General features: G+C 30.6%; 1 protein-coding gene across 1 annotated transcript; it reads right to left on the minus strand.

Moving 5' to 3' along the window:
* Positions 1-4,555: 4,555 nt before the first annotated feature.
* LOC110879908 (probable inactive purple acid phosphatase 27) lies at positions 4,556-9,761 on the minus strand. Its single transcript, XM_022128449.2, has 11 exons — positions 9,467-9,761; positions 9,085-9,176; positions 8,921-8,990; positions 7,076-7,198; positions 6,902-6,994; positions 6,659-6,788; positions 6,300-6,381; positions 6,082-6,214; positions 5,793-5,998; positions 5,276-5,711; positions 4,556-5,184 (listed from the first exon to the last, which is right to left on the minus strand). The coding sequence occupies exons 1-11, from the start codon at positions 9,755-9,757 to the stop codon at positions 4,879-4,881; spliced, it is 1,962 nt and encodes a 653-aa protein (XP_021984141.2). The 5' UTR covers positions 9,758-9,761; the 3' UTR covers positions 4,556-4,878.
* Between the last annotated feature and the right edge of the window lie 9,553 nt (positions 9,762-19,314).

Consider the following 19,314-nt stretch of genomic DNA (forward strand, 5'->3'; position numbering starts at 1 on the left):
AACACATGTTATTTCCTGAAATCACAAAACTCAACAAGCGATTGTCAAATGTTATTGCCAAATGGTGTTATCCACACCATTTGATCCATTTAGTCTAATTGACCATTTGTCCGTGTTGAGATGGTATTTAATTACCATTTCACCCCTTTAACCTATCCCGGTTTTCTTTGAACTTGTTTTACTTAAAACCGTTTTTTTTAATTATTCGTCATTACATGACTAATTTACCATTTTCCCCTCATTCCAACTCTCATTGAATCGCGTCGGAATATCATATACCAACCACTTAGTAGCATTCATATCATTACTTGAAATTAAGTAACTTTGCAAATAATGTAAAGGGGCGTAAGCTCTACTTACCTCGCATCCGAATACGTTTTCTTCTCGTGCTTGATTCGTTTGACCGCTTCTTTTCCAAGCCTCCACCTAGCTCGTTAGGCGACAAACTATCATTATTCACAAGGTGGTTAGATTAGTCATTTCAATTCACGACTATTCCACCTTACGTATTTAGTCAAACAAGGCAATTACGCGTTTCATTCGTAATCTCAACATATAACATTCACTTAGGCATTTTAACAAACACCTTGCGGGCATAATTTCTCGCAATTTATTAACAAGCTCAATACTTGTCATTTAGCCATGGTTAACATCAACTAAGCATGTTTACATAAATTTTCACATTAACAAAAATCTGAATTTACTTCCTAGAACTCAAATTACACTAGAACCACAATTAAAATTCTAGTGTTTAACATGTTCCTACTACACCCACTTATCACCTTCAATGGTGATTGTGAATTCACAAGAAATAAGCATGATTTCAACATGTGATTGACTAGGGTTTTACTCCTAGACATTATATCATCCCTATTCTATCAAATTAACAAACATGCATCATCAAATTTCAGATTTCCCAAATTCTTGAGAATTTCAAGTAGAGGATTTTCATGAATTTTCACATACCTTATGATCTCCTTTCGATGGGGATCACGAATATATGCTCGATTTTCGTTTTGGACTCGATTTGATCCTTCAATTGGGGGTTTTTGATGTGAACTAGGGTTTTGGGGAGCTTGAAGTCGCCCCCTGCCTTTTGATCGAACCCAACAACACAAACAAGTGTTGTGTTTTAATTTTTTTTTTGTTTTATTATTACTAGTTTTCACTTACACAACTTTAGTCCCTCAAGTTTCATTTTTCTTTTGTTTTAACATTTTAACTACTCATAAGTTGTCATTTAACTAGGTTAATGGCAATCCTAGTTAGTTTATTTTACCAATTTTATTTGTAACTAAATACAAATTTAAAAATGTGTATTTTCGGGATGTTACACCCTTCTTATTTTAAATCCACATTCCCTCTTATTAACTAAACCATACATTTCTAGTTAACTTAGCGGGTTTCGGGGATATTTACGACTAAGTTTATTTTAGGTCCCGTTAACTCAGACCTTTTATAAACTTTATTTATCCATAGACCTTTATTTATCTTTTTATTAAATATTAGGTTTATTTACTTAAAATTCCTAATATTCACCGGGTAAATTTTATTACTAATGGTACTTTACCCGTCTTTTAGTATTAACGGGGTTTGATTACCAAACCCGTTTTCGGGGTGTTACACAAAGGTCTGCTATGGCTCAACAGATGTTAAAGACTAACATATGATATTCAACAGATGCTGCTCAACAGAGGTTAACAATGTAACAGTGCTTAGGCTAATAGTAGATGTTAGGAGTTTATTAGGCTGTTTGATCGTAGTTAATGTTTGTTGAAAGTCAAGTTATATTTCATGTATTGATTTTTTTCAAAGTAAAGATTTTAAGTTTGTTAGTATATTCATTTGATGTTTTACAGCTTCTGTATCGAAGTTTAATAAGCACATTTCCAACAGATATGAACATTCGGGAAAGTAATTCCCTTAAAAAATATATAGTGATTCGTTGTTTAATATATTATGCATGGTTTTCGAAAAACGACCCGTGTTTGCACACGGGTCTTACCGCAAGTACTATATAATAAAAGAAACCAATGAAGGGACACATGTCATTCATTGGAGTCGTCTATTTTTTAGTTTTCTCATCTCTATCTCCTATTTAATTATAATTAATATTAATTAAAAGATAATTGTAAAATTAAATTTAATATAAATTTAAACAATTCGTATAGAAGATAATATAGTCTTTTGAAATATTTATTAGATTTCAAAATTATTTATCTTGAAATTAACAAAAGACGTACACTAAATATAAATTAATACAAAGTAAAGAGTTAAATGTCATTTTAGTCCATGTGGTTTGGACCATTTGTTAGTTTAGTTCAAAGGTTTTATAATACACATGGTTTATAAAGATATAACAAGATATAACTTTTTATTGATTGGTATATAACATGTGCTCAACCCGTACAATACATGAGGTTCTTAAAAATGTAACTTTTTTCATTATTTAATATATAAAATTAAATTTACTTAACTCATACAATACTCGGGGTTCTTAAAGATATAACGTTTTTATTATTTAATATATAAAATTACATTTATTCAACCCATGTAATAAACGATACTTTTAAAGATATATTGTTTTATTATTTGATATATAAAATTACATTTATTCAACTCGTATAATAAACGAGATTTTTAAAGATATATTTTTTTATTATTTGGTAAATTGAATTATATTTATTCAACTCATGTATTACACATGGTTCTAACCTAGTTAAAGTGATAAAACAGAAGTCAAGTCAAGTCATAGCACCAAGCCCAAATATATAAACACTCATTGTGTATAAGTTATAATAACACAGTACAATTTTATTTTTTTGCAATCATAATTACCACATTCACAATTTAGAAATAGACAAAATAGTTAGCCAATGTAAACCTGCCATCAAAGTTTTTCCGTTCCGGCAAAACAAATTATATACATCGTATTCATAAAGATCAGTGATGGACCCATTAATTTTTTTCATGGGATGCGAAAATTTTTAGGGGTCATTTGGTTATCGTTATATAAAAAAAAAAATCAATCCAGATTGGGTCGGGACAAAACAAAGTATTAGATAATATAGACGAGTTAAACGAGACACATATATTAAATTCACTATTGTATAATAATTATCTTTTAAGAATCCATCATAAATAAATAAACAAGATCAGCAAATAAAAAAACAAACTTAAAAATGAGAAATTAAGAAAAACAGAAACCTTCTTTTCTTCTTATTATTATATATTTTAGATTTCACTAAAATTTTTGAAAAGGAAATGTATTAGTGCACACTACACACCACTTAACCTTTTGCAACAAAGTTTTAATAGATTGGTAGAATTACAAAAATACCCTTCAATAGAAAGCATATTAATATAACAGATGTATCATCTTCTCCAACATGGTTGAACGGTCTATACGTAGACTAGTCGAAAAAATAGTCGGATTTTCAAAATTTTATCAAAATTAGGTATCTTCTTAGAGGTTGGTTTTAAAAGTTCAACTCAAGGGGTGCGATCACAAAATTTTATAGGGTGCGCTCAATATTTTCACAGATATATATAACACTAAATATTTTTTTCACAGGGTGCGGCCGCCCACTCACGGGCATAAATAAGTCTGCCCCAGATAAAGATGGCCTTGATGATGTATTTCATCTTCCAAATTTGACCACCAAAACATTTAAATATATATATATATATATATATATATATATATATATATACCGAGTTACTCTTTGTCAATGGTCAAGCCACCTTGGGCACCCATACAATAAGTATTTATTTTGACCCAACCCGCCGAACCCTCTTAGTTTGCTATCTCTATTGTTAGCTTAACCATCTAACCAACAAATAAAGAGTATCCACCTGAGCTTCAAGGACATCTATGCGAGATAAAGTTTAAGATTATATATATGAGTAAGACCTGAAGACGTGAGTTTAATAATCTCTCCACAGCACCCCCAAACTTTTTCCTTTCTAGAAGCTGTTTCCTAAAAAGAAAAGAAAAAAAGGTTAGTGGAACACATGTGGAAGGCGAATCACATATGGAAGGTGAATGATGTGTAAAATATAAATATAATAAAAACTTGAATGGCCTCGATCTGCCACGGAAGAGACCTAGTAGATTCTGGAACCTATGTAAGCAACTCTTCACATCAACGCTCACTTGACTTGAGAGAAACATTAAAGAGTGATAAATTAATTAATAAATAAACACGGAAACATTGATTAAATTTAGATATTTAATAAAAGCATGACAGACATGGTATCTGTTTTGAAGGTCCTCGATGTCTACATCAACAAAAGAAATTAATTTTGTATACCATAAATAATGTTTTTATTCTTGGTTTGAATATAAAATCGGTAAGTTATTTAAATCTAACTATGAAAGGGAGTTTGTGATTGAGAAGAAGAATAGGTTGTGAATGATTTTGCCGCTCAAAACACATGAATGAGTGATATTACATTGCCAAGTGGCAATAATAGGCCTAAGTTCATGGCAAGAGATATAAGCTGGTTTTGTTTTAGTATAGTTAATATATAACAAAATGAATACAAAGTTATATTATGCAGCATCCATATAGAATTTATTTATATCGTAAAACATGTTATTACAAGCAACAACAACAACAACAACTACAAACTGAACAAGCGCAACCCCATACATCTAAATATCTAATAATTCTACAAGCAACTTGTCACTCAGCTCAGTTATTCTACAGATTTTCAGCACCAATCATATGTTACTCAAATTAAAACACAATGATGAAACTTATTTATGTGGGACAAATTTTCTGCACCAATCATATGTTACTCAAATTAAAAGACAACGATGAAACTTATTTATGTGGGATTTGTATGATTGCTGCCGAAATCTTTAACCGTTTACTAAGTTGCCAAAGTTGTAGCTTCACAACCATCATGTACACATGCCAATACATCTCTGTACTCCCTTGATATTGTGAAGCTATCATAAACCTCTCCATCAGCGCTCTTCTTGTACTCGAACAACAACGAAGAGTGATTAAACGCTGTTAGTTTCACAAATCCCCAATCATGATCTTTATACAAGCTCCAAAATGTATTAATCTTGGTGAATTCCGACAAATGGCTCCCTCCACCACCAACCACAACATGAATCGTCCCGTTTACAGTACCAGAATAATGAGATATTTCCGAGTTCACACATTGGTTCTACCATAAGAAAAATAAATAATTAAATACTCTTCATTATTTAAAGTTAAAAAGAATTAAGGAAGAGTAATGTATCTATATTTACATGTACCTGATATATAGGACATGATCTTTCGTAGTTATGGACGTGCCCGTAAAATGCAATGTCCACCTTATATTTCTGCCATAGCTTCTGTAAGTGCGCTCGTCCCATGGGCTCTTCAAAAGCACCCTCATTGGCTAACCAGTCGTTCGAAGAATAGCCAAGAACACGGTGAGCAGAAAATATCAGCCATGGTTGTTTGTTTCTGTCAACTGATGCCAAACATTTCTCTATCCATGCATATTGTTCTGAACCCTCTCGCCAATCGTGCTCTGAATCCGCTATACAAAAGTGAAACATTCCATAATCTGTTGAGTACCAAAACTTAGCTCTATTTTCTGCAGGGACATAGTACATAGTCTCCGCTGGCACACCACACTCCCCACCTGAATCAGGAGTGTTATAGAAGGATCCTGTATTAGGATAATCGCGTTCATGATTGCCACTGCAAGATCAAGTATAAGTTGTGAATATATACATATATATATATATTACATCTTATTACTCAGAGATATTACTATACAACCTTGCAATCATATATGGCTTTACTGATGAAATGGGTTCGACTTGTTTGGTGAATTGATCCCACTGTGACAGAAATCCATTTGCATAAGGCAAATCTCCTATATGGAAAACTATATCATAGTTATCAAGGTCCTTGATTAACTGGTCTGTAGTAATCAGGGATCCGGGCTGATAACTTGAATACTCGTTTGATCCATCACGTTCAGCCTAAATACATGATTTCATTGTAGAATTATTAGAAAAACTCACAGGATAACAATTTTTTAAAATCTGAAATTGCAACTAACTACCTTTCCCATGTCTCCGAATATTATAACACGCTGCAATGAGTCTTGTCCTGGGTATGGGGATGATTTGAATGAATATGATTTACTCCAAATAGTAGATCCATTTTTGAGCATATGCCCCATTCTATATTCGTATCTAGACAAATATTTTCATAAAATTATAAGAATAAAAAGACAACAAATAACTAAATAATTTATAACTATAGAGGTCACACGCATACATGGTGTTGGGCCACAAATCCTTTAAGAAACTAGTGTGGATAAAACCAGGATCACGCCATCCAACTGTACGTGCAGGGGCTCCTGTAGATTAAAATGGTACAAGTTCATTTTATGTCAAGTTTTGTTGTATCGTTTAATAATCCGCAAAATCACCAAAACAGACATTTATAGCCAATTTATATCTAAATGAACAGTGAATAGATACATTTAAATGCTAAACATTGATTTTGATAGCCTAAAAAAAGACACAATGTACAAGAGTGCATAATTTTCATCTGATCAAAGATGTCAGTTTTTATTGAATCTATGATCAGATAAATATTAAGCACGTTTGTCCACATTAAAGATGATATCATACCACACATGCTGCCGCGTGTAAAGGTTAATGTTCCTGCAGGAGAAAGCTTTTTGATATGGCCCTTCCAACCCCATTCAACAAGTGGAGTGGCTTCATCAATGTTGTAGCCGCTGGTCCATGTCACCGTCATCTACACAATCGCACAACATAACACATATTATAAATCATATATATATATATATATATATATATATATATATATATATATATATAACAGAAATTTAGGATAACTGAAAAATGTACCTCATCCCAAGCCTTTCCATGAGCAAGACGAGGGTATAGAGGGGCCTTCGGGTTTGCAAATGATATCGGGTTTGTAACAGCTACCAATTTTGGCTGTAATTCCATGAACAAAATTCAGTCCCATAAACAATTTCTGATATCTTCTTTATTTAACTTAATAAACCACAAATTTACATTTTCCAATCCGCCCGTAAACAAGGCAAAGGAGAAATCTGCACGTTGATTAATAATCTGAAAGCTCAGCGTCGCTTTCCCAGTGTTAACATAATCAGCAGTAGAGTGGTTTGCAAATTTGTACTGTTACAAAACATATAATTTCATGTTATTATTCAATATTCATGATAATATATATATATATAGGAAAGAGATAAACGAAAACCCTCTTGAGTTAAAGAAACTTAGAAAACTTTATCTCCATCATCCATCTCATATGATCAATGGAGAATAGTAAAAATGTATAAAAAGTTACTTTTTCAGACAAATGTTACAGTTCGACAAAAAATATAAAAGGATACACTTTTCTCTTTCCTCTCTCATCTGACACAAAAACACGTGACACCTGCTTTGTTACATAAAAATCTTGCTATAAAAAATGTAACATGTTTTTTACGCGCATTACAAAATAAAAACTTCGTAAATTATAAGTTCTAAAATCCATACACTTCATATAATCTAAAAATTTGCTGTCAAAAAACAATAAAAATGTGTAACAGGTGAGTTACAAAAAATGTGAACAGTTGAAAAAATGTAACACATTCTCTATCCTCTCTCCACCGTTACGAAAGTGTGTCAGTGTCTGAAAATGTTGCAGGTTTCGGTAAAAGTGTTGCAACGAAAAAGTGTAACACGTGGTAGCATGATGTCCATCCATTAGGTTTTCAAAGTTATTGCAACTCACGTGGGATTTCTCCCTATAATTCCATTATATATATATGGTTAGGTTCTTTTGTGAACAACCCACTTGTTTGTGAACACTAGTGAACTAATCATAGCTCTTGATTATCAATACAAAAGTGTAAATCAATGGTTAAGATTTTATGATGAAAATACACTAGTGTATTTTACGATTTAATGATGTAAACCAATGGTCAGGATTTGTTCACTCAGTTCACAAATTTACTAGTGTTCACTCTAGAACCTCACCCTATATATATAGGGTCAGGCGGCTAAAATGAGAACCACCTTGAGTTGAGAGAACCATGAGAACTAGGCCATCCAAAAGGTTTTTCCAATTTTTTTCCCTCAAAAATCATAAAAAATCACTTGTTTCAGCAAAAATTAAAAAAATGCCGCATACACATATTTATATGAGGTGTAAAAAAATATTTATCTCCGTAACAAAATTTACATCAGCGCATAAACAAAACTTACATCGGGCAAAACTACCGACTCGACAAATTTTTTTTTGTTTTTTTTACTGATGTGTTTATAATATTTTCATCTACGTTTGTTTAAAAAAGTGTGGCCAAACTCGCACGGGAAGTAGGAGTTATCCTGGTTCTCATAGCTATATATATATATATATATATATATATATATATATATATATATATATATATATATATATATATAGGGGAAGGTTCAAATGAAAACCACTAGTTATTGTGAAAACTCGAAAACTAATTAAAAAAAGCCAAAAAAACATACAAAATTTTTTTTTTAATATTTTTTTTTGCAATCAAAATTTCGCAGGTTTTTTAATATAAAAAAAAATTTCAAAAAAAAAAAAAACATTTTTTTGTGTAGTGCACATGTGTAATACTGCACATATGTATGTGTACTACACATGTGTATTATTACACATGTGCACTACACAAATTTTTTTTTTTTTTTTGAAATATTTTTTTATATATAAAAACTAGCGATTTTTATAAAAAAAATGAAAAAAAAAAATTTGTGTGTTTTTTAGGCTTTTTTTAGTTAGTTTTCGAGTTTTCACAATAAAAGTGGTTTTCATTTGAACCATCCCCTGTATATATATATATATCCTTCGAGATTTATAAGAGCAATGTAGCATACCTTTATTGGGGCTGTGCATATGTATGGAGCTTCTGGCCAGTTACCGGTCTCGGGGTAACAATCCGATGCACTGTAAAATTCATTCAATTGTTTATAAAAAAAATTATAAAAAGAAAGCCATGTATGAATAATATGCAAGTATTTTAAGAAATACAGTTCGTTACTTGAACTTTGCTGGTGAAAAAACTCCAACCCAGTCATCATTAGTTGGCTCAGGGTACTCAAATTTAATGTTGACCCATTCAGTATCCTCACCCTAATGTCATAAGTCATAACTCATTATTATCATACAACAGTATATACACACACATGTAGTTATAAAACATTATTATCATGCATAGTAATGGCATGACCCCGAGATCTATGAATGTAGTTTTTAAAAGACTTAGTTTTGCTATTCAAAAAGAGGTAGCGACCAGCTTGTTGCCTGTTTACTTTCTATTTCGATGTAAATTCTAATCAAGCTTTAACGTAAAAAAAACTATATTATAAAACTTCATTATGAACTGTGAATTTAGACCGTTGTTCAGTTTCGATTTATTTTACCTTAGATCCAAGAATGAAAGGGTTAGCATGAATGTAAGCTGATTTATGGAGAGCAATAACAGCTTTGTGAATGGCGATTTTGGCGAGTGGTTGTTCACCGATGGGAACATGAGGGCGATGATTCTCGATACCATTGTTTAGAAGACGAGAGTAAAATGAATCATGACCACTAACTGTATGAACAAAAATAGCTGAGACCAAAAGCAAGAAGAATGAAAGATTTTTCATAGTAGTCATTTCCTGTTTAGGCATGTCTTTCAAAGAGAAATGTTTCTTGCCTTTATAGGTCATCACCCATGATATCTATTTCACTAAAAAAGGAAAAATAAATAAAATCTTGATTGAAATTTGGGTGATCAGAATCATCAATCACGTGGTCCATCCATAATTTTTCAAAAAAAAAAAAAAAAAAAACGTGGTCCATTCATAAGCAAACATGGAGGACTCTCCTCGACAACAAGTATAAATTTATTTACAGTATACAAGACATTTCGTCTTTTTTTATTTAACTTATTTGATTATTTCTGTCATCGTAGCATCCTCAACAATAATTTGAATAATCGTCTCACTTCTAACGATCGTGTAATATCATATAAGGATGTCTCGTGAGATTCTTATTATAAGTTTTTATATGTTAAACATGCGTCAAGAAAGCATACGTGTATTTTTTTTATGTGGGTTTGTTACGGTTTCATAAGTTTATTACTCTACTTTGAGTACACTTGTTATTATATTAGGGCATCTCTTAGGCTATGAGGTGTGGATGGAGCCCCAAGGGGCTTTATCATGTCATGTAGGATCCATGTCACCGCCATGTCAGCAAAGGGGCTTTATCATTCCCCCCTTTAATTTGGAGGGTGTGGATGGATTTAATAACTACAAAATTAAAAATAAAAACATAATTTCATTAAAAAAAAAACTACAAAGTCAATAGCGGAGATTATTGAGATTATTTGCTTCAGATCTGCCTGGAACTCGGTAATCTTTGACGGGCCATCTGATTTAGTAGACTTTCCACGTGCCTTTGCCTTGACTTTTATCCAGCCTCCCTCGTACGCGGGTCTCAGCGATAGCGGTCCTCTTGCTCGTTGTTTTGCAAAGTTTGTCAATACGGATTGGTCGGATCCCATGGGTTGTTTGGGTTGTTAGGAAACATTGTTGGAAGTTTTTAAAAGAGTAAATTTCAAAGTTCGTCCTTTATGTATGTCATATATTACAAAGTATGTCCTTTATCTTTAATAATCTCAGAAAACATCCTTAATGTTTGAAAAACCAATCAGGTTATGTCCTTTACCCTAAACCTTGTTTGTTTTCCCAGTTAAATCAGGTCACGTGAGAAGCACATGAGGGCATTAATGTCATTCTCCCTACCACCAACCAATCACATCATCAAAACCACCATCACCGCACCTAACATAATCAGATCATAAACCCTCATCTTCTTCACTTACAAAAACAAACCCTAGCCAATCTCTCTTTGCAGACCTTATTCAAGACACATTCAAGAATTACACCAATCAGTGTTTGTACATTTATCATCTAACAAAAAGAAACTTCACACTCATCTCTCAACACCCCCCCTCTCGGCTACCCTCTCCTTCAGGAAATGCCCGACCAGACTCCGGCCGACGGAGCCGACTACGGCTCACGGTGGTGTCGGTTGACGGGAGTCGACGAAAGAGAGAGAAAGATCGGCAAGAGAGTGGTTGCAGAAGGAGATTGGCGAGAGAGAGAGAGAGAGAGAGAGAGCGACGACGGCTGACCGGCGACGGAGCTGTCACTCTGGCCATACGGTACGGTCGATGTCAGCGGTGGTGGTGTGCGATGGTGATGGTGCTTGTGATTGGGTGGCGGGTGGTGGTTGTGATTGGGTGGTGGTTATGAACCTCTTCGACAAAATAGAAGTGTTATGAACATCTCTATGAATCATTTGTCATCGATCTCAATAAACCACTTTGTTGCCCTAATTTTGGTGAGTTGTAAGAAATTGGGGGGTTTTTTGTTCATGGGTTATTGATGATAATGTTGATGATAATATGGGTTTTGAAGTTTTGAATATCCGGGTTTTGAAGTTTTGAATATCTAGGTTTTGAAGTTTTGAATATTTTTTTTCTTTGTGTTTTGAAGATCTGGGTTTTGTTTGAAGTTTTGAAGATATAATGTGCAGATTATGAAGCTTATAGTTAAGAGAAAGAAGATTTGAATTTTTTATGATTTTATTTTTCTAGTATTAAAGTAAAGACCAATATACCCTCATGTGCTTCTCACGTGACCTGATTTAACCGGTAAAACAAACAAGGTTTAGGGTAAAGGACATAACCTGATTGGTTTTTCAAACATTAAGGATGTTTTCTGAGGTTATTAAAGATAAAGGACATACTTTGATATATTAGACATACATAAAGGACGAACTTTGAAATTTACTCTTTTTAAAAAATTGAAGAGAGTTGTATAAAAATGGAGGTAGAGAGTGAAAGGAATGATTTAAAAAGAGGTAGAAGTTGATATTTATAGTGTGATTTTATAAATAAAATAAAAAGTAAATTTTTTTTTTAAACTTTTGACCGTTTCAACGGTCCAAAACATTCAATTTGTCTCGGTCCCTGTGCGTTGCCGCTCGCCATAGCGGTGGCGGAGCATCAATGGCGCCCCGGCTATGGCGCCGGGGGTGTGGTCGAATTTGGAGGGGGGCACTATAGGCGGCCAGGTGGCGAAGGGTGGCGCCCCACACCCTCCAGCCTTATAGATAATTATTATTTTACTTTAATCTCTTCTAATTAAGTATAGATAACCCTCCTACTAGATATTATTTAGTTTAATATCTTATAGATAATTATTATTTAGTTTAATCTTCTTCTCATTTATAATATTATTTATTTGAATTAATTATTACTTTTATATTTATCTATTTACTTCAAATTCAAACTTAATTATCTAATTTGATCTTAACTATATATTTGAACATTTTCTTTAGTTTGATATCAAATAGATTTTACGAAACTTAAAATAAAATTAACTTATATTATTTATCATTTATACATTTACAGAGTTTTAAATAAAGGGTTAAATTTATTGAGACTTCGTTAACAAATTTTGCAACAACAGAATAATCTATTTTTATCACGAAAACCAAACTTTGTGTTAATATATTAAATATTTTTAGTTTCACTATACAAAATTACATTTACTCGACCCATATAATACATGAGTTTTTTAAGATATAACTTTTTTATTATTTAATGTATAAAATTAGATTTATTCAATTCGTACAGTACACGGGGTATTTTAAGGATATATATATTATTTAGTTCAGAAAATTACATTTATTCAAGCCGTGTAATACACATATTTTTAAAGATGTATTTTTTTTTTATTATTTGGTATATAAAATTACATTTATTCAACCCATGCAATAAATGAGGTTTTTAAAGATATATTGTTTTATTATTTAGTATATAAAATTTATTTATTTAGCCCGTGTAATACACGTGGTTTTAAAGATATAACTTTTTTATTTGGCATATAAAATTACATTTATTCAACCCGTACAATATTGTTCTTATAGATATAACTTTTTATTATTTAATAAATAAAATTATATTTATTCAACCCGTGCAATAAATGAGGTTTTTAAAACTATATTGTTTTATTATTTAGTATATATAAAATTTATTTATTCAACCCGTGTAATACACGGGGTTATAACCTAGTTTTCTTTATATACTATATCATTTTTATTGTACAATTTCATACCTAATAAATAAGTAATTAATTGTGTTACGTATCACAGTTTTGAAAGCTTAAGATTTTGTTCCCATTTCTCTTATTTCACTCATTTGATTTATACAGTGTAATTAACATATTTCTGACCAGGGGCGATGCTTTGAAGGGGCCGGGAGGGGCGCCCGACCTCCCGAACTTTTCGACCAGTAGTGTTATATATGTAGTTTTCGTATAGAAATTTTTGGGTATATATGTTTTCGACCCCCGGTTCTATAAATTTTTTTTTGGTATATACGTTTTCGACCCCCATAAAAAATTTCAAGCTTCGCCACTGTTTCTAACCTAGTTAGAAAATAAAGAACAAGTGTTTTTTTTTTTCTACACAGTTCTTGATACTCAAAATAACAACACTAAAAAACAAGGTATCACATCTAGTTTTGAAACTATATTTTTATTTCAAAATAATGTATTAGGATCTTGTTGGAAATAATAATAATAAACTAGCAAACTTTTTCTAGCCTTCTTTTGCAATTTATATTCTTAATGTTTATGTGATTATGTGTTATGCATGGTTTATACTTTTCTTAACAACAATACCTAGGATAAATACACTAATAAATACATCTTTCAAAATTTAAACGTGTAACCTTTTAGTTTGTGAAACACATGCATTACAACAAGATGTCCTTTTGTGGACTGTTATATATGATTTATATAACAAATATTTGTTTGATTTTTTATTTTCGTTATGCTTATGTTTAAGATAATGCAAATCATTTTAAGTTAACAAAGTAAGGGTGGGTTCTTTTTACTTAAGGTCAAACTCTTCCCTTGTAAAATAACATTTTCTAAGTCGATGAATTGATATGCATGGGTTAAAAAAAAAAAAGCATTTCAACCAAGTCTATTTGGGTTATATTTCGTGTTTTCCAAAAATCATTTTTATCAAACTCTTCTTAACCTTACCTCATTTTTTATCCGAGCCAAACCGTTTAGACATGCCTCGCAAATTGTCTAAATTCATTATAGCTATAAAAAAATTCCATTTATTTCCATTTTATCAAGTGTTTTAATCCTTCTAGGCAGACTGTTATTATTAAACGATAGACATGATGTATAATGTTACCAAATAAAAACAAAAGAAGGTGTTTGCTAAGGATACATCTTGAATCTATGACACATAAAAACTATATTTTTACATTAACACAATTTTACTACACATCTTTAATCCTTCAAAACTCTGAAAAATTGTTTTAGGACATGGTAGATCATAGATGATTAATATAAGATAATATCTCAATGTGGTCATTAGGGACATATGATGTCAAATAAAGTGTGCATACCAAAGTGTATCATATTAAATGTGTCGTAGAGAGAAAAAAGTTATACTTATAAGGGCGTGATTGCTTTAACAGTGATCATGTCAGTTATTTTTTTTAACACGAGTCATGTAACTTGACCCGTACTGGCATGTATATGATCATTTACGCGGCTACGCTATACCATATGACACTAAGTTAGTATCCGTGTATTACATGGGTTGCACAATGTAAATTATATTATTCATGACTTCATGAATAATCTAAAAATAAATGAAATTACATCCATTAATATAGATAAAAATAAGGTTAAGAGATTTGTCTAAATTTTGTGTACACGAGTTGAATAAATGATATGAACTCGTCATGGTTAAAAGAGGCATGTTCTATATCGGCATTAAAAGTATCACCTAAGTAGTTGTGTGTGATTACTGTTTTTATGTTTTATATATCCTTAGTTTCAGAGTTTTGTATTATTAGTTGAGTTCATTAAAATTGTTATGCTCTTAAAAGTTGCATTGTGTCACTAGCTCTTGATCCTAAAGCCACCACACCATGATTTGGTAGGTCAAAAGACCATGACCATGTTTAGAAATTGACTGCCTATTTGATTGCAAGTATCTTCACTCAATTTTGCTTTCAAAGACCTCATGGAGGCACCCTGTTTTTTTAATGTTGGGTCTAAAGGAAAAAAAAAAGATCATCCGCGGTTTTATCATGATCACATGTTGGTGCATTTGGAAAAGTAGGAACTAGTTGGCGTTCGAAAACAAGCGAGCTACAACTCAAGATATCATGGGAGAAGTTAAATCTAGAGGCTATGTTTGGTTGAAGAATAGGTCTACATTTAAATCCATTAGTTAGGTAGATTGGTGTAAATGTCATCTGTACATGTTGTAATTGTCTTGTCCTTTGCCTGTTTGGGTCGAGGTCGTGTTTTGTAATGGTCTTTTGCCTGTTTGGGCCGAAGGCGTTTGTTAATGAAGTTAATTTTATAAAAAAGCAGTGTTGTAAAAATCGCGACTAGTCGGCGATTAATCGCTAGTCGGCCAGTAACTGAATAATTTTTCGTTAGTCAGTCCATTAATCGCTAGCCGGCCAAGTCGGGCAGCCAAAAATCGGCGATTTCGGCCAGATTCTAGCAAAAAACATGTATATTCCGGCCAAAACCTCTAAATTCCGGCCAATTTCTAACCAAACCATGTGAATTCCAACAATTAATCTTGTATACTTAAAAAATAAGTTGGAGTAAAAGTTAAAACCTAGCTACTTAAAACATTTACCAATAATAATTTGTATATATGTACATAAAACTAAAAATTACATATAAAAAACTGATCCAATAAATCCTAAGTAATTGCTAGTCACCATCTCACCGACCAACTAACGAGTTCTCCTGACCTTGAAAAAAAGAAGAGCTTGTATTATTGCAGTCCGGATAATACATTAAACTGTTCACTTGAAAAAAAACAAAATTCACGTGTGGTAGAAATAACCACACCCATACAGAGGAATCCAGGACCACTTTTCCTGAATCTGATTTCCAGGTCCACAAACAATTAAACATGTGCTCTTTTATTGAAATAATAATAAAAAAACTAGTTTAATTTTATTTTTAAATTAATTCATTATTTAACTATTTTCTCTCCGTAACTCTCTGTATGTTCGCATTTGATTGAATTATATGAAGCATAACAAAATAGTATTTTTATGGTTGTAATGTACATTAACTAGTCAGATGCCCGCCCGCGTTGCGGGGCGTTAAGTCAAATATTTCTTAGTTTCATAACATATATGCATGTATTTTAGTTACTTGTGTATATTACTCATAACACGATTTAAAAAAAAAAATTACATCGAGTCAATCAATTAAACCAAAACACTGCCATAATTTTGCTAAAAAAAAGATGACAAACCTGAGCTGGGGGCAAATAATAAATTGTCAGAAACAATGAGCGAGTGTTAGACACTTCGTTGACAAAAAAGTTAGATTGAGTCAACCAAGTAAAATAAAAACTACTATAGTTTTGCATTAAAAAAAAAACTAAAACGATGGCAAGACTACAGATTTTACTGGGGGCAAAATCAGAAGTTTTTAAAAGAGTGCAAAACCAAAATTTTGTTTTGAACGGGGCAAAATCATAGTCTTGAACGAATGGCAAAATCATAATTTTTAGCTGGAGACAAAAGCATAATTTTATTTTGAATTGAGAGCAAAAGCGTAATTTTAAACTCAGGGCGAAATCGTAATTTTTGAAAAGGGGGCAAAATCATATTTTTCAACTAAGAGTCAAATCATAATTTTGAGCTAGGGAAAAAACTAAAACTACGGAAATACTACAAATTTTAGCTGGGGCAAAATTGTGATTTTTTAAATGAGAGCAAACTCATAATTTTAAACCGAGAATAAATTCGTAATTTTAAATTAGGGGTAAAAGCATAAGTTTATTTTGAAACGGGCAAAATCATATTAAAAATTAAAAAAAAAAAGAAAAAGAAAAGAAAGATGGGGGCCGCCCGTTTTCCACCAATGTGGTGGCTGAACTATTGCCCTCATGTAAATTGTACTAGTAAATACATAAGGTTTCATTTATGATAAAACTACTAAAATCTTAAAATTCAAAAAACTTACTACCCAACTAATTATTTTTGTTCTCATTTATTGAATTAAAGGTTACTTTTGTAAAAGATAAAAAAATAATAATATACAGAGCTCATGAAGTTACATATATGTATCTCACTAGATTAGAACCCCGTGTATTACACGGGCTTAATAAATGTAAATTTATATACTAAATAATAAAATAAAATATCTTTAAAAACTTTGTTTATTACACGGATTGAATACATATAATTTTATATACTAAAAAAATAAAAAAGTTATATATTTAAAAACCCCGTGTATTGTTGTACAGGTTGAATAAATGTAATTTTATACATTAAATAATGGAAAAAATACTAAATAATAAATTATTTATATATTTAAAAGCCCCGTGTATTGTACTATTGTACTGGTTGAATAAATCTAATTTTATATATCAAATAATAAAAAAGTTATATTTTTGAAAACCTCATGTATTACACGGGTTGGATAAATGTAATTTTGTATAGTAATTTATAAAAAAAGTTATATCTTTAAAAAACATCGTGTATTACATAGGTTAAATTTATATATCAAATAATAAAAAAGTTATATTTTTAAATACCTCATGTATTACACATGTTGGATAAATGTAATTTTGTATATTTTTAAATTAATTCATTATTTAACTATTTTCTCTCCGTAACTCTGTGTATGTTCGCATTTGATTTAATTATATGAAGCATAACAAAATAGTATTTTTATGGTTGTAATGTACATTAATACATAAGGTTACATTTATGATAAAACTACTAAAATCTTAAAATTCAAAAAACTTACTACCCAACTAATTATTTTTGTTCTCATTTATTGAATTAAAGGTTACTTTTGTAAAAGATAAAAAAATAATAATATACAGAGCTCATGAAGTTACATATATGTATCTCACTAGATTAGAACCCCGTGTATTACACGGGCTTAATAAATGTAAATTTATATACTAAATAATAAAATAATATATCTTTAAAAACTTTGTTTATTACACGGATTGAATACATATAATTTTATATACTAAAAAAATAAAAAAGTTATATCTTTAAAACCTCGTGTATTGTTGTACAGGTTGAATAAATGTAATTTTATACATCAAATAATGGAAAAAAATACTAAATAATAAATTATTTATATATTTAAAAGCCCCGTGTATTGTACTATTGTACTGGTTGAATAAATCTAATTTTATATATCAAATAATAAAAAAGTTATATTTTTGAAAACCTCATGTATTACACGGGTTGGATAAATGTAATTTTGTATAGTAATTCATAAAAAAAGTTATATCTTTAAAAAACATCGTGTATTACATAGGTTAAATTTATATATCAAATAATAAAAAAGTTATATTTTTAAATACCTCATGTATTACACATGTTGGATAAATGTAATTTTGTATAGTGAATAATAAAAAAGTTATATCTTTAAAAAACTATGTGTATTACACATGTTAAATAAATGTAATTTTAGATAGTAAATAATAAAAAGTTATATCTTTAAAAAACCTTGTGTAATACACGAGTTGAGTTCTGATTAATTTTAGATTTTGATTTCCTGCATTTTCTCTCCTATTAAATAACAATAATTTTTTCGCTTCTTAAAATTACATCTTAAGTCATATTTTTTAATAAAACATATTAATGGTTATAAAGAGTTAAATATATTTAAAACATATTACTGATTATAAAGAATCATAGACAATTTGAATACGTTGCCTAAATTTGGATGATGAAAGTATAAACGTAAATATATCATGCAACCTATTCCTATATCTAAGGAAATATATTATAAAAATAATATATTAATATTAATAGTATATTTTTTTCTAAATAGGTTATTAATAGTATATATATATATATATATATATATATATTTCTTAAATAATAATATAATATTAAATTGATATCTATTCGGATATCTCATAATATAACTTTTTCATAAACAATTTTTTAATTTTAATAGGCTAAAAAATAGATGGCTCCAATGAATGACATGTGTCCAATTAATGGTTTCTTTTATTATATAGTATAGATTTGAGGTATGTATATGTAGTTTACGAACTATATATATATTTCATGGACCGCATCTAGTTTTTTTTTTTTTTTTTTTCTGGGAAAGGATAAGGAGAAAAAAAAATACAAGTGATTTTTGTAAAGTTTTCTATTGTTTTA

This window comes from Helianthus annuus, chromosome 9, assembly GCF_002127325.2.
Source record: "Helianthus annuus cultivar XRQ/B chromosome 9, HanXRQr2.0-SUNRISE, whole genome shotgun sequence".
NCBI lineage: Eukaryota > Viridiplantae > Streptophyta > Magnoliopsida > Asterales > Asteraceae > Helianthus > Helianthus annuus.

Bases quoted from the DNA above. Each gene is read 5' to 3' on its own strand.
- LOC110879908 (XM_022128449.2), bottom strand. From the start codon at position 9,757: ATGACCTATAAAGGCAAGAAACATTTCTCTTTGAAAGACATGCCTAAA. The intron at 6,215-6,299 runs GTATGCGTGTGA...ATATTTGTCTAG, and splicing joins GATTTGTGGCCCAACACCAT to ATACGAATATAGAATGGGGC. The intron at 5,999-6,081 runs GTAGTTAGTTGC...TCATGTATTTAG, and splicing joins TATTCGGAGACATGGGAAAG to GCTGAACGTGATGGATCAAA.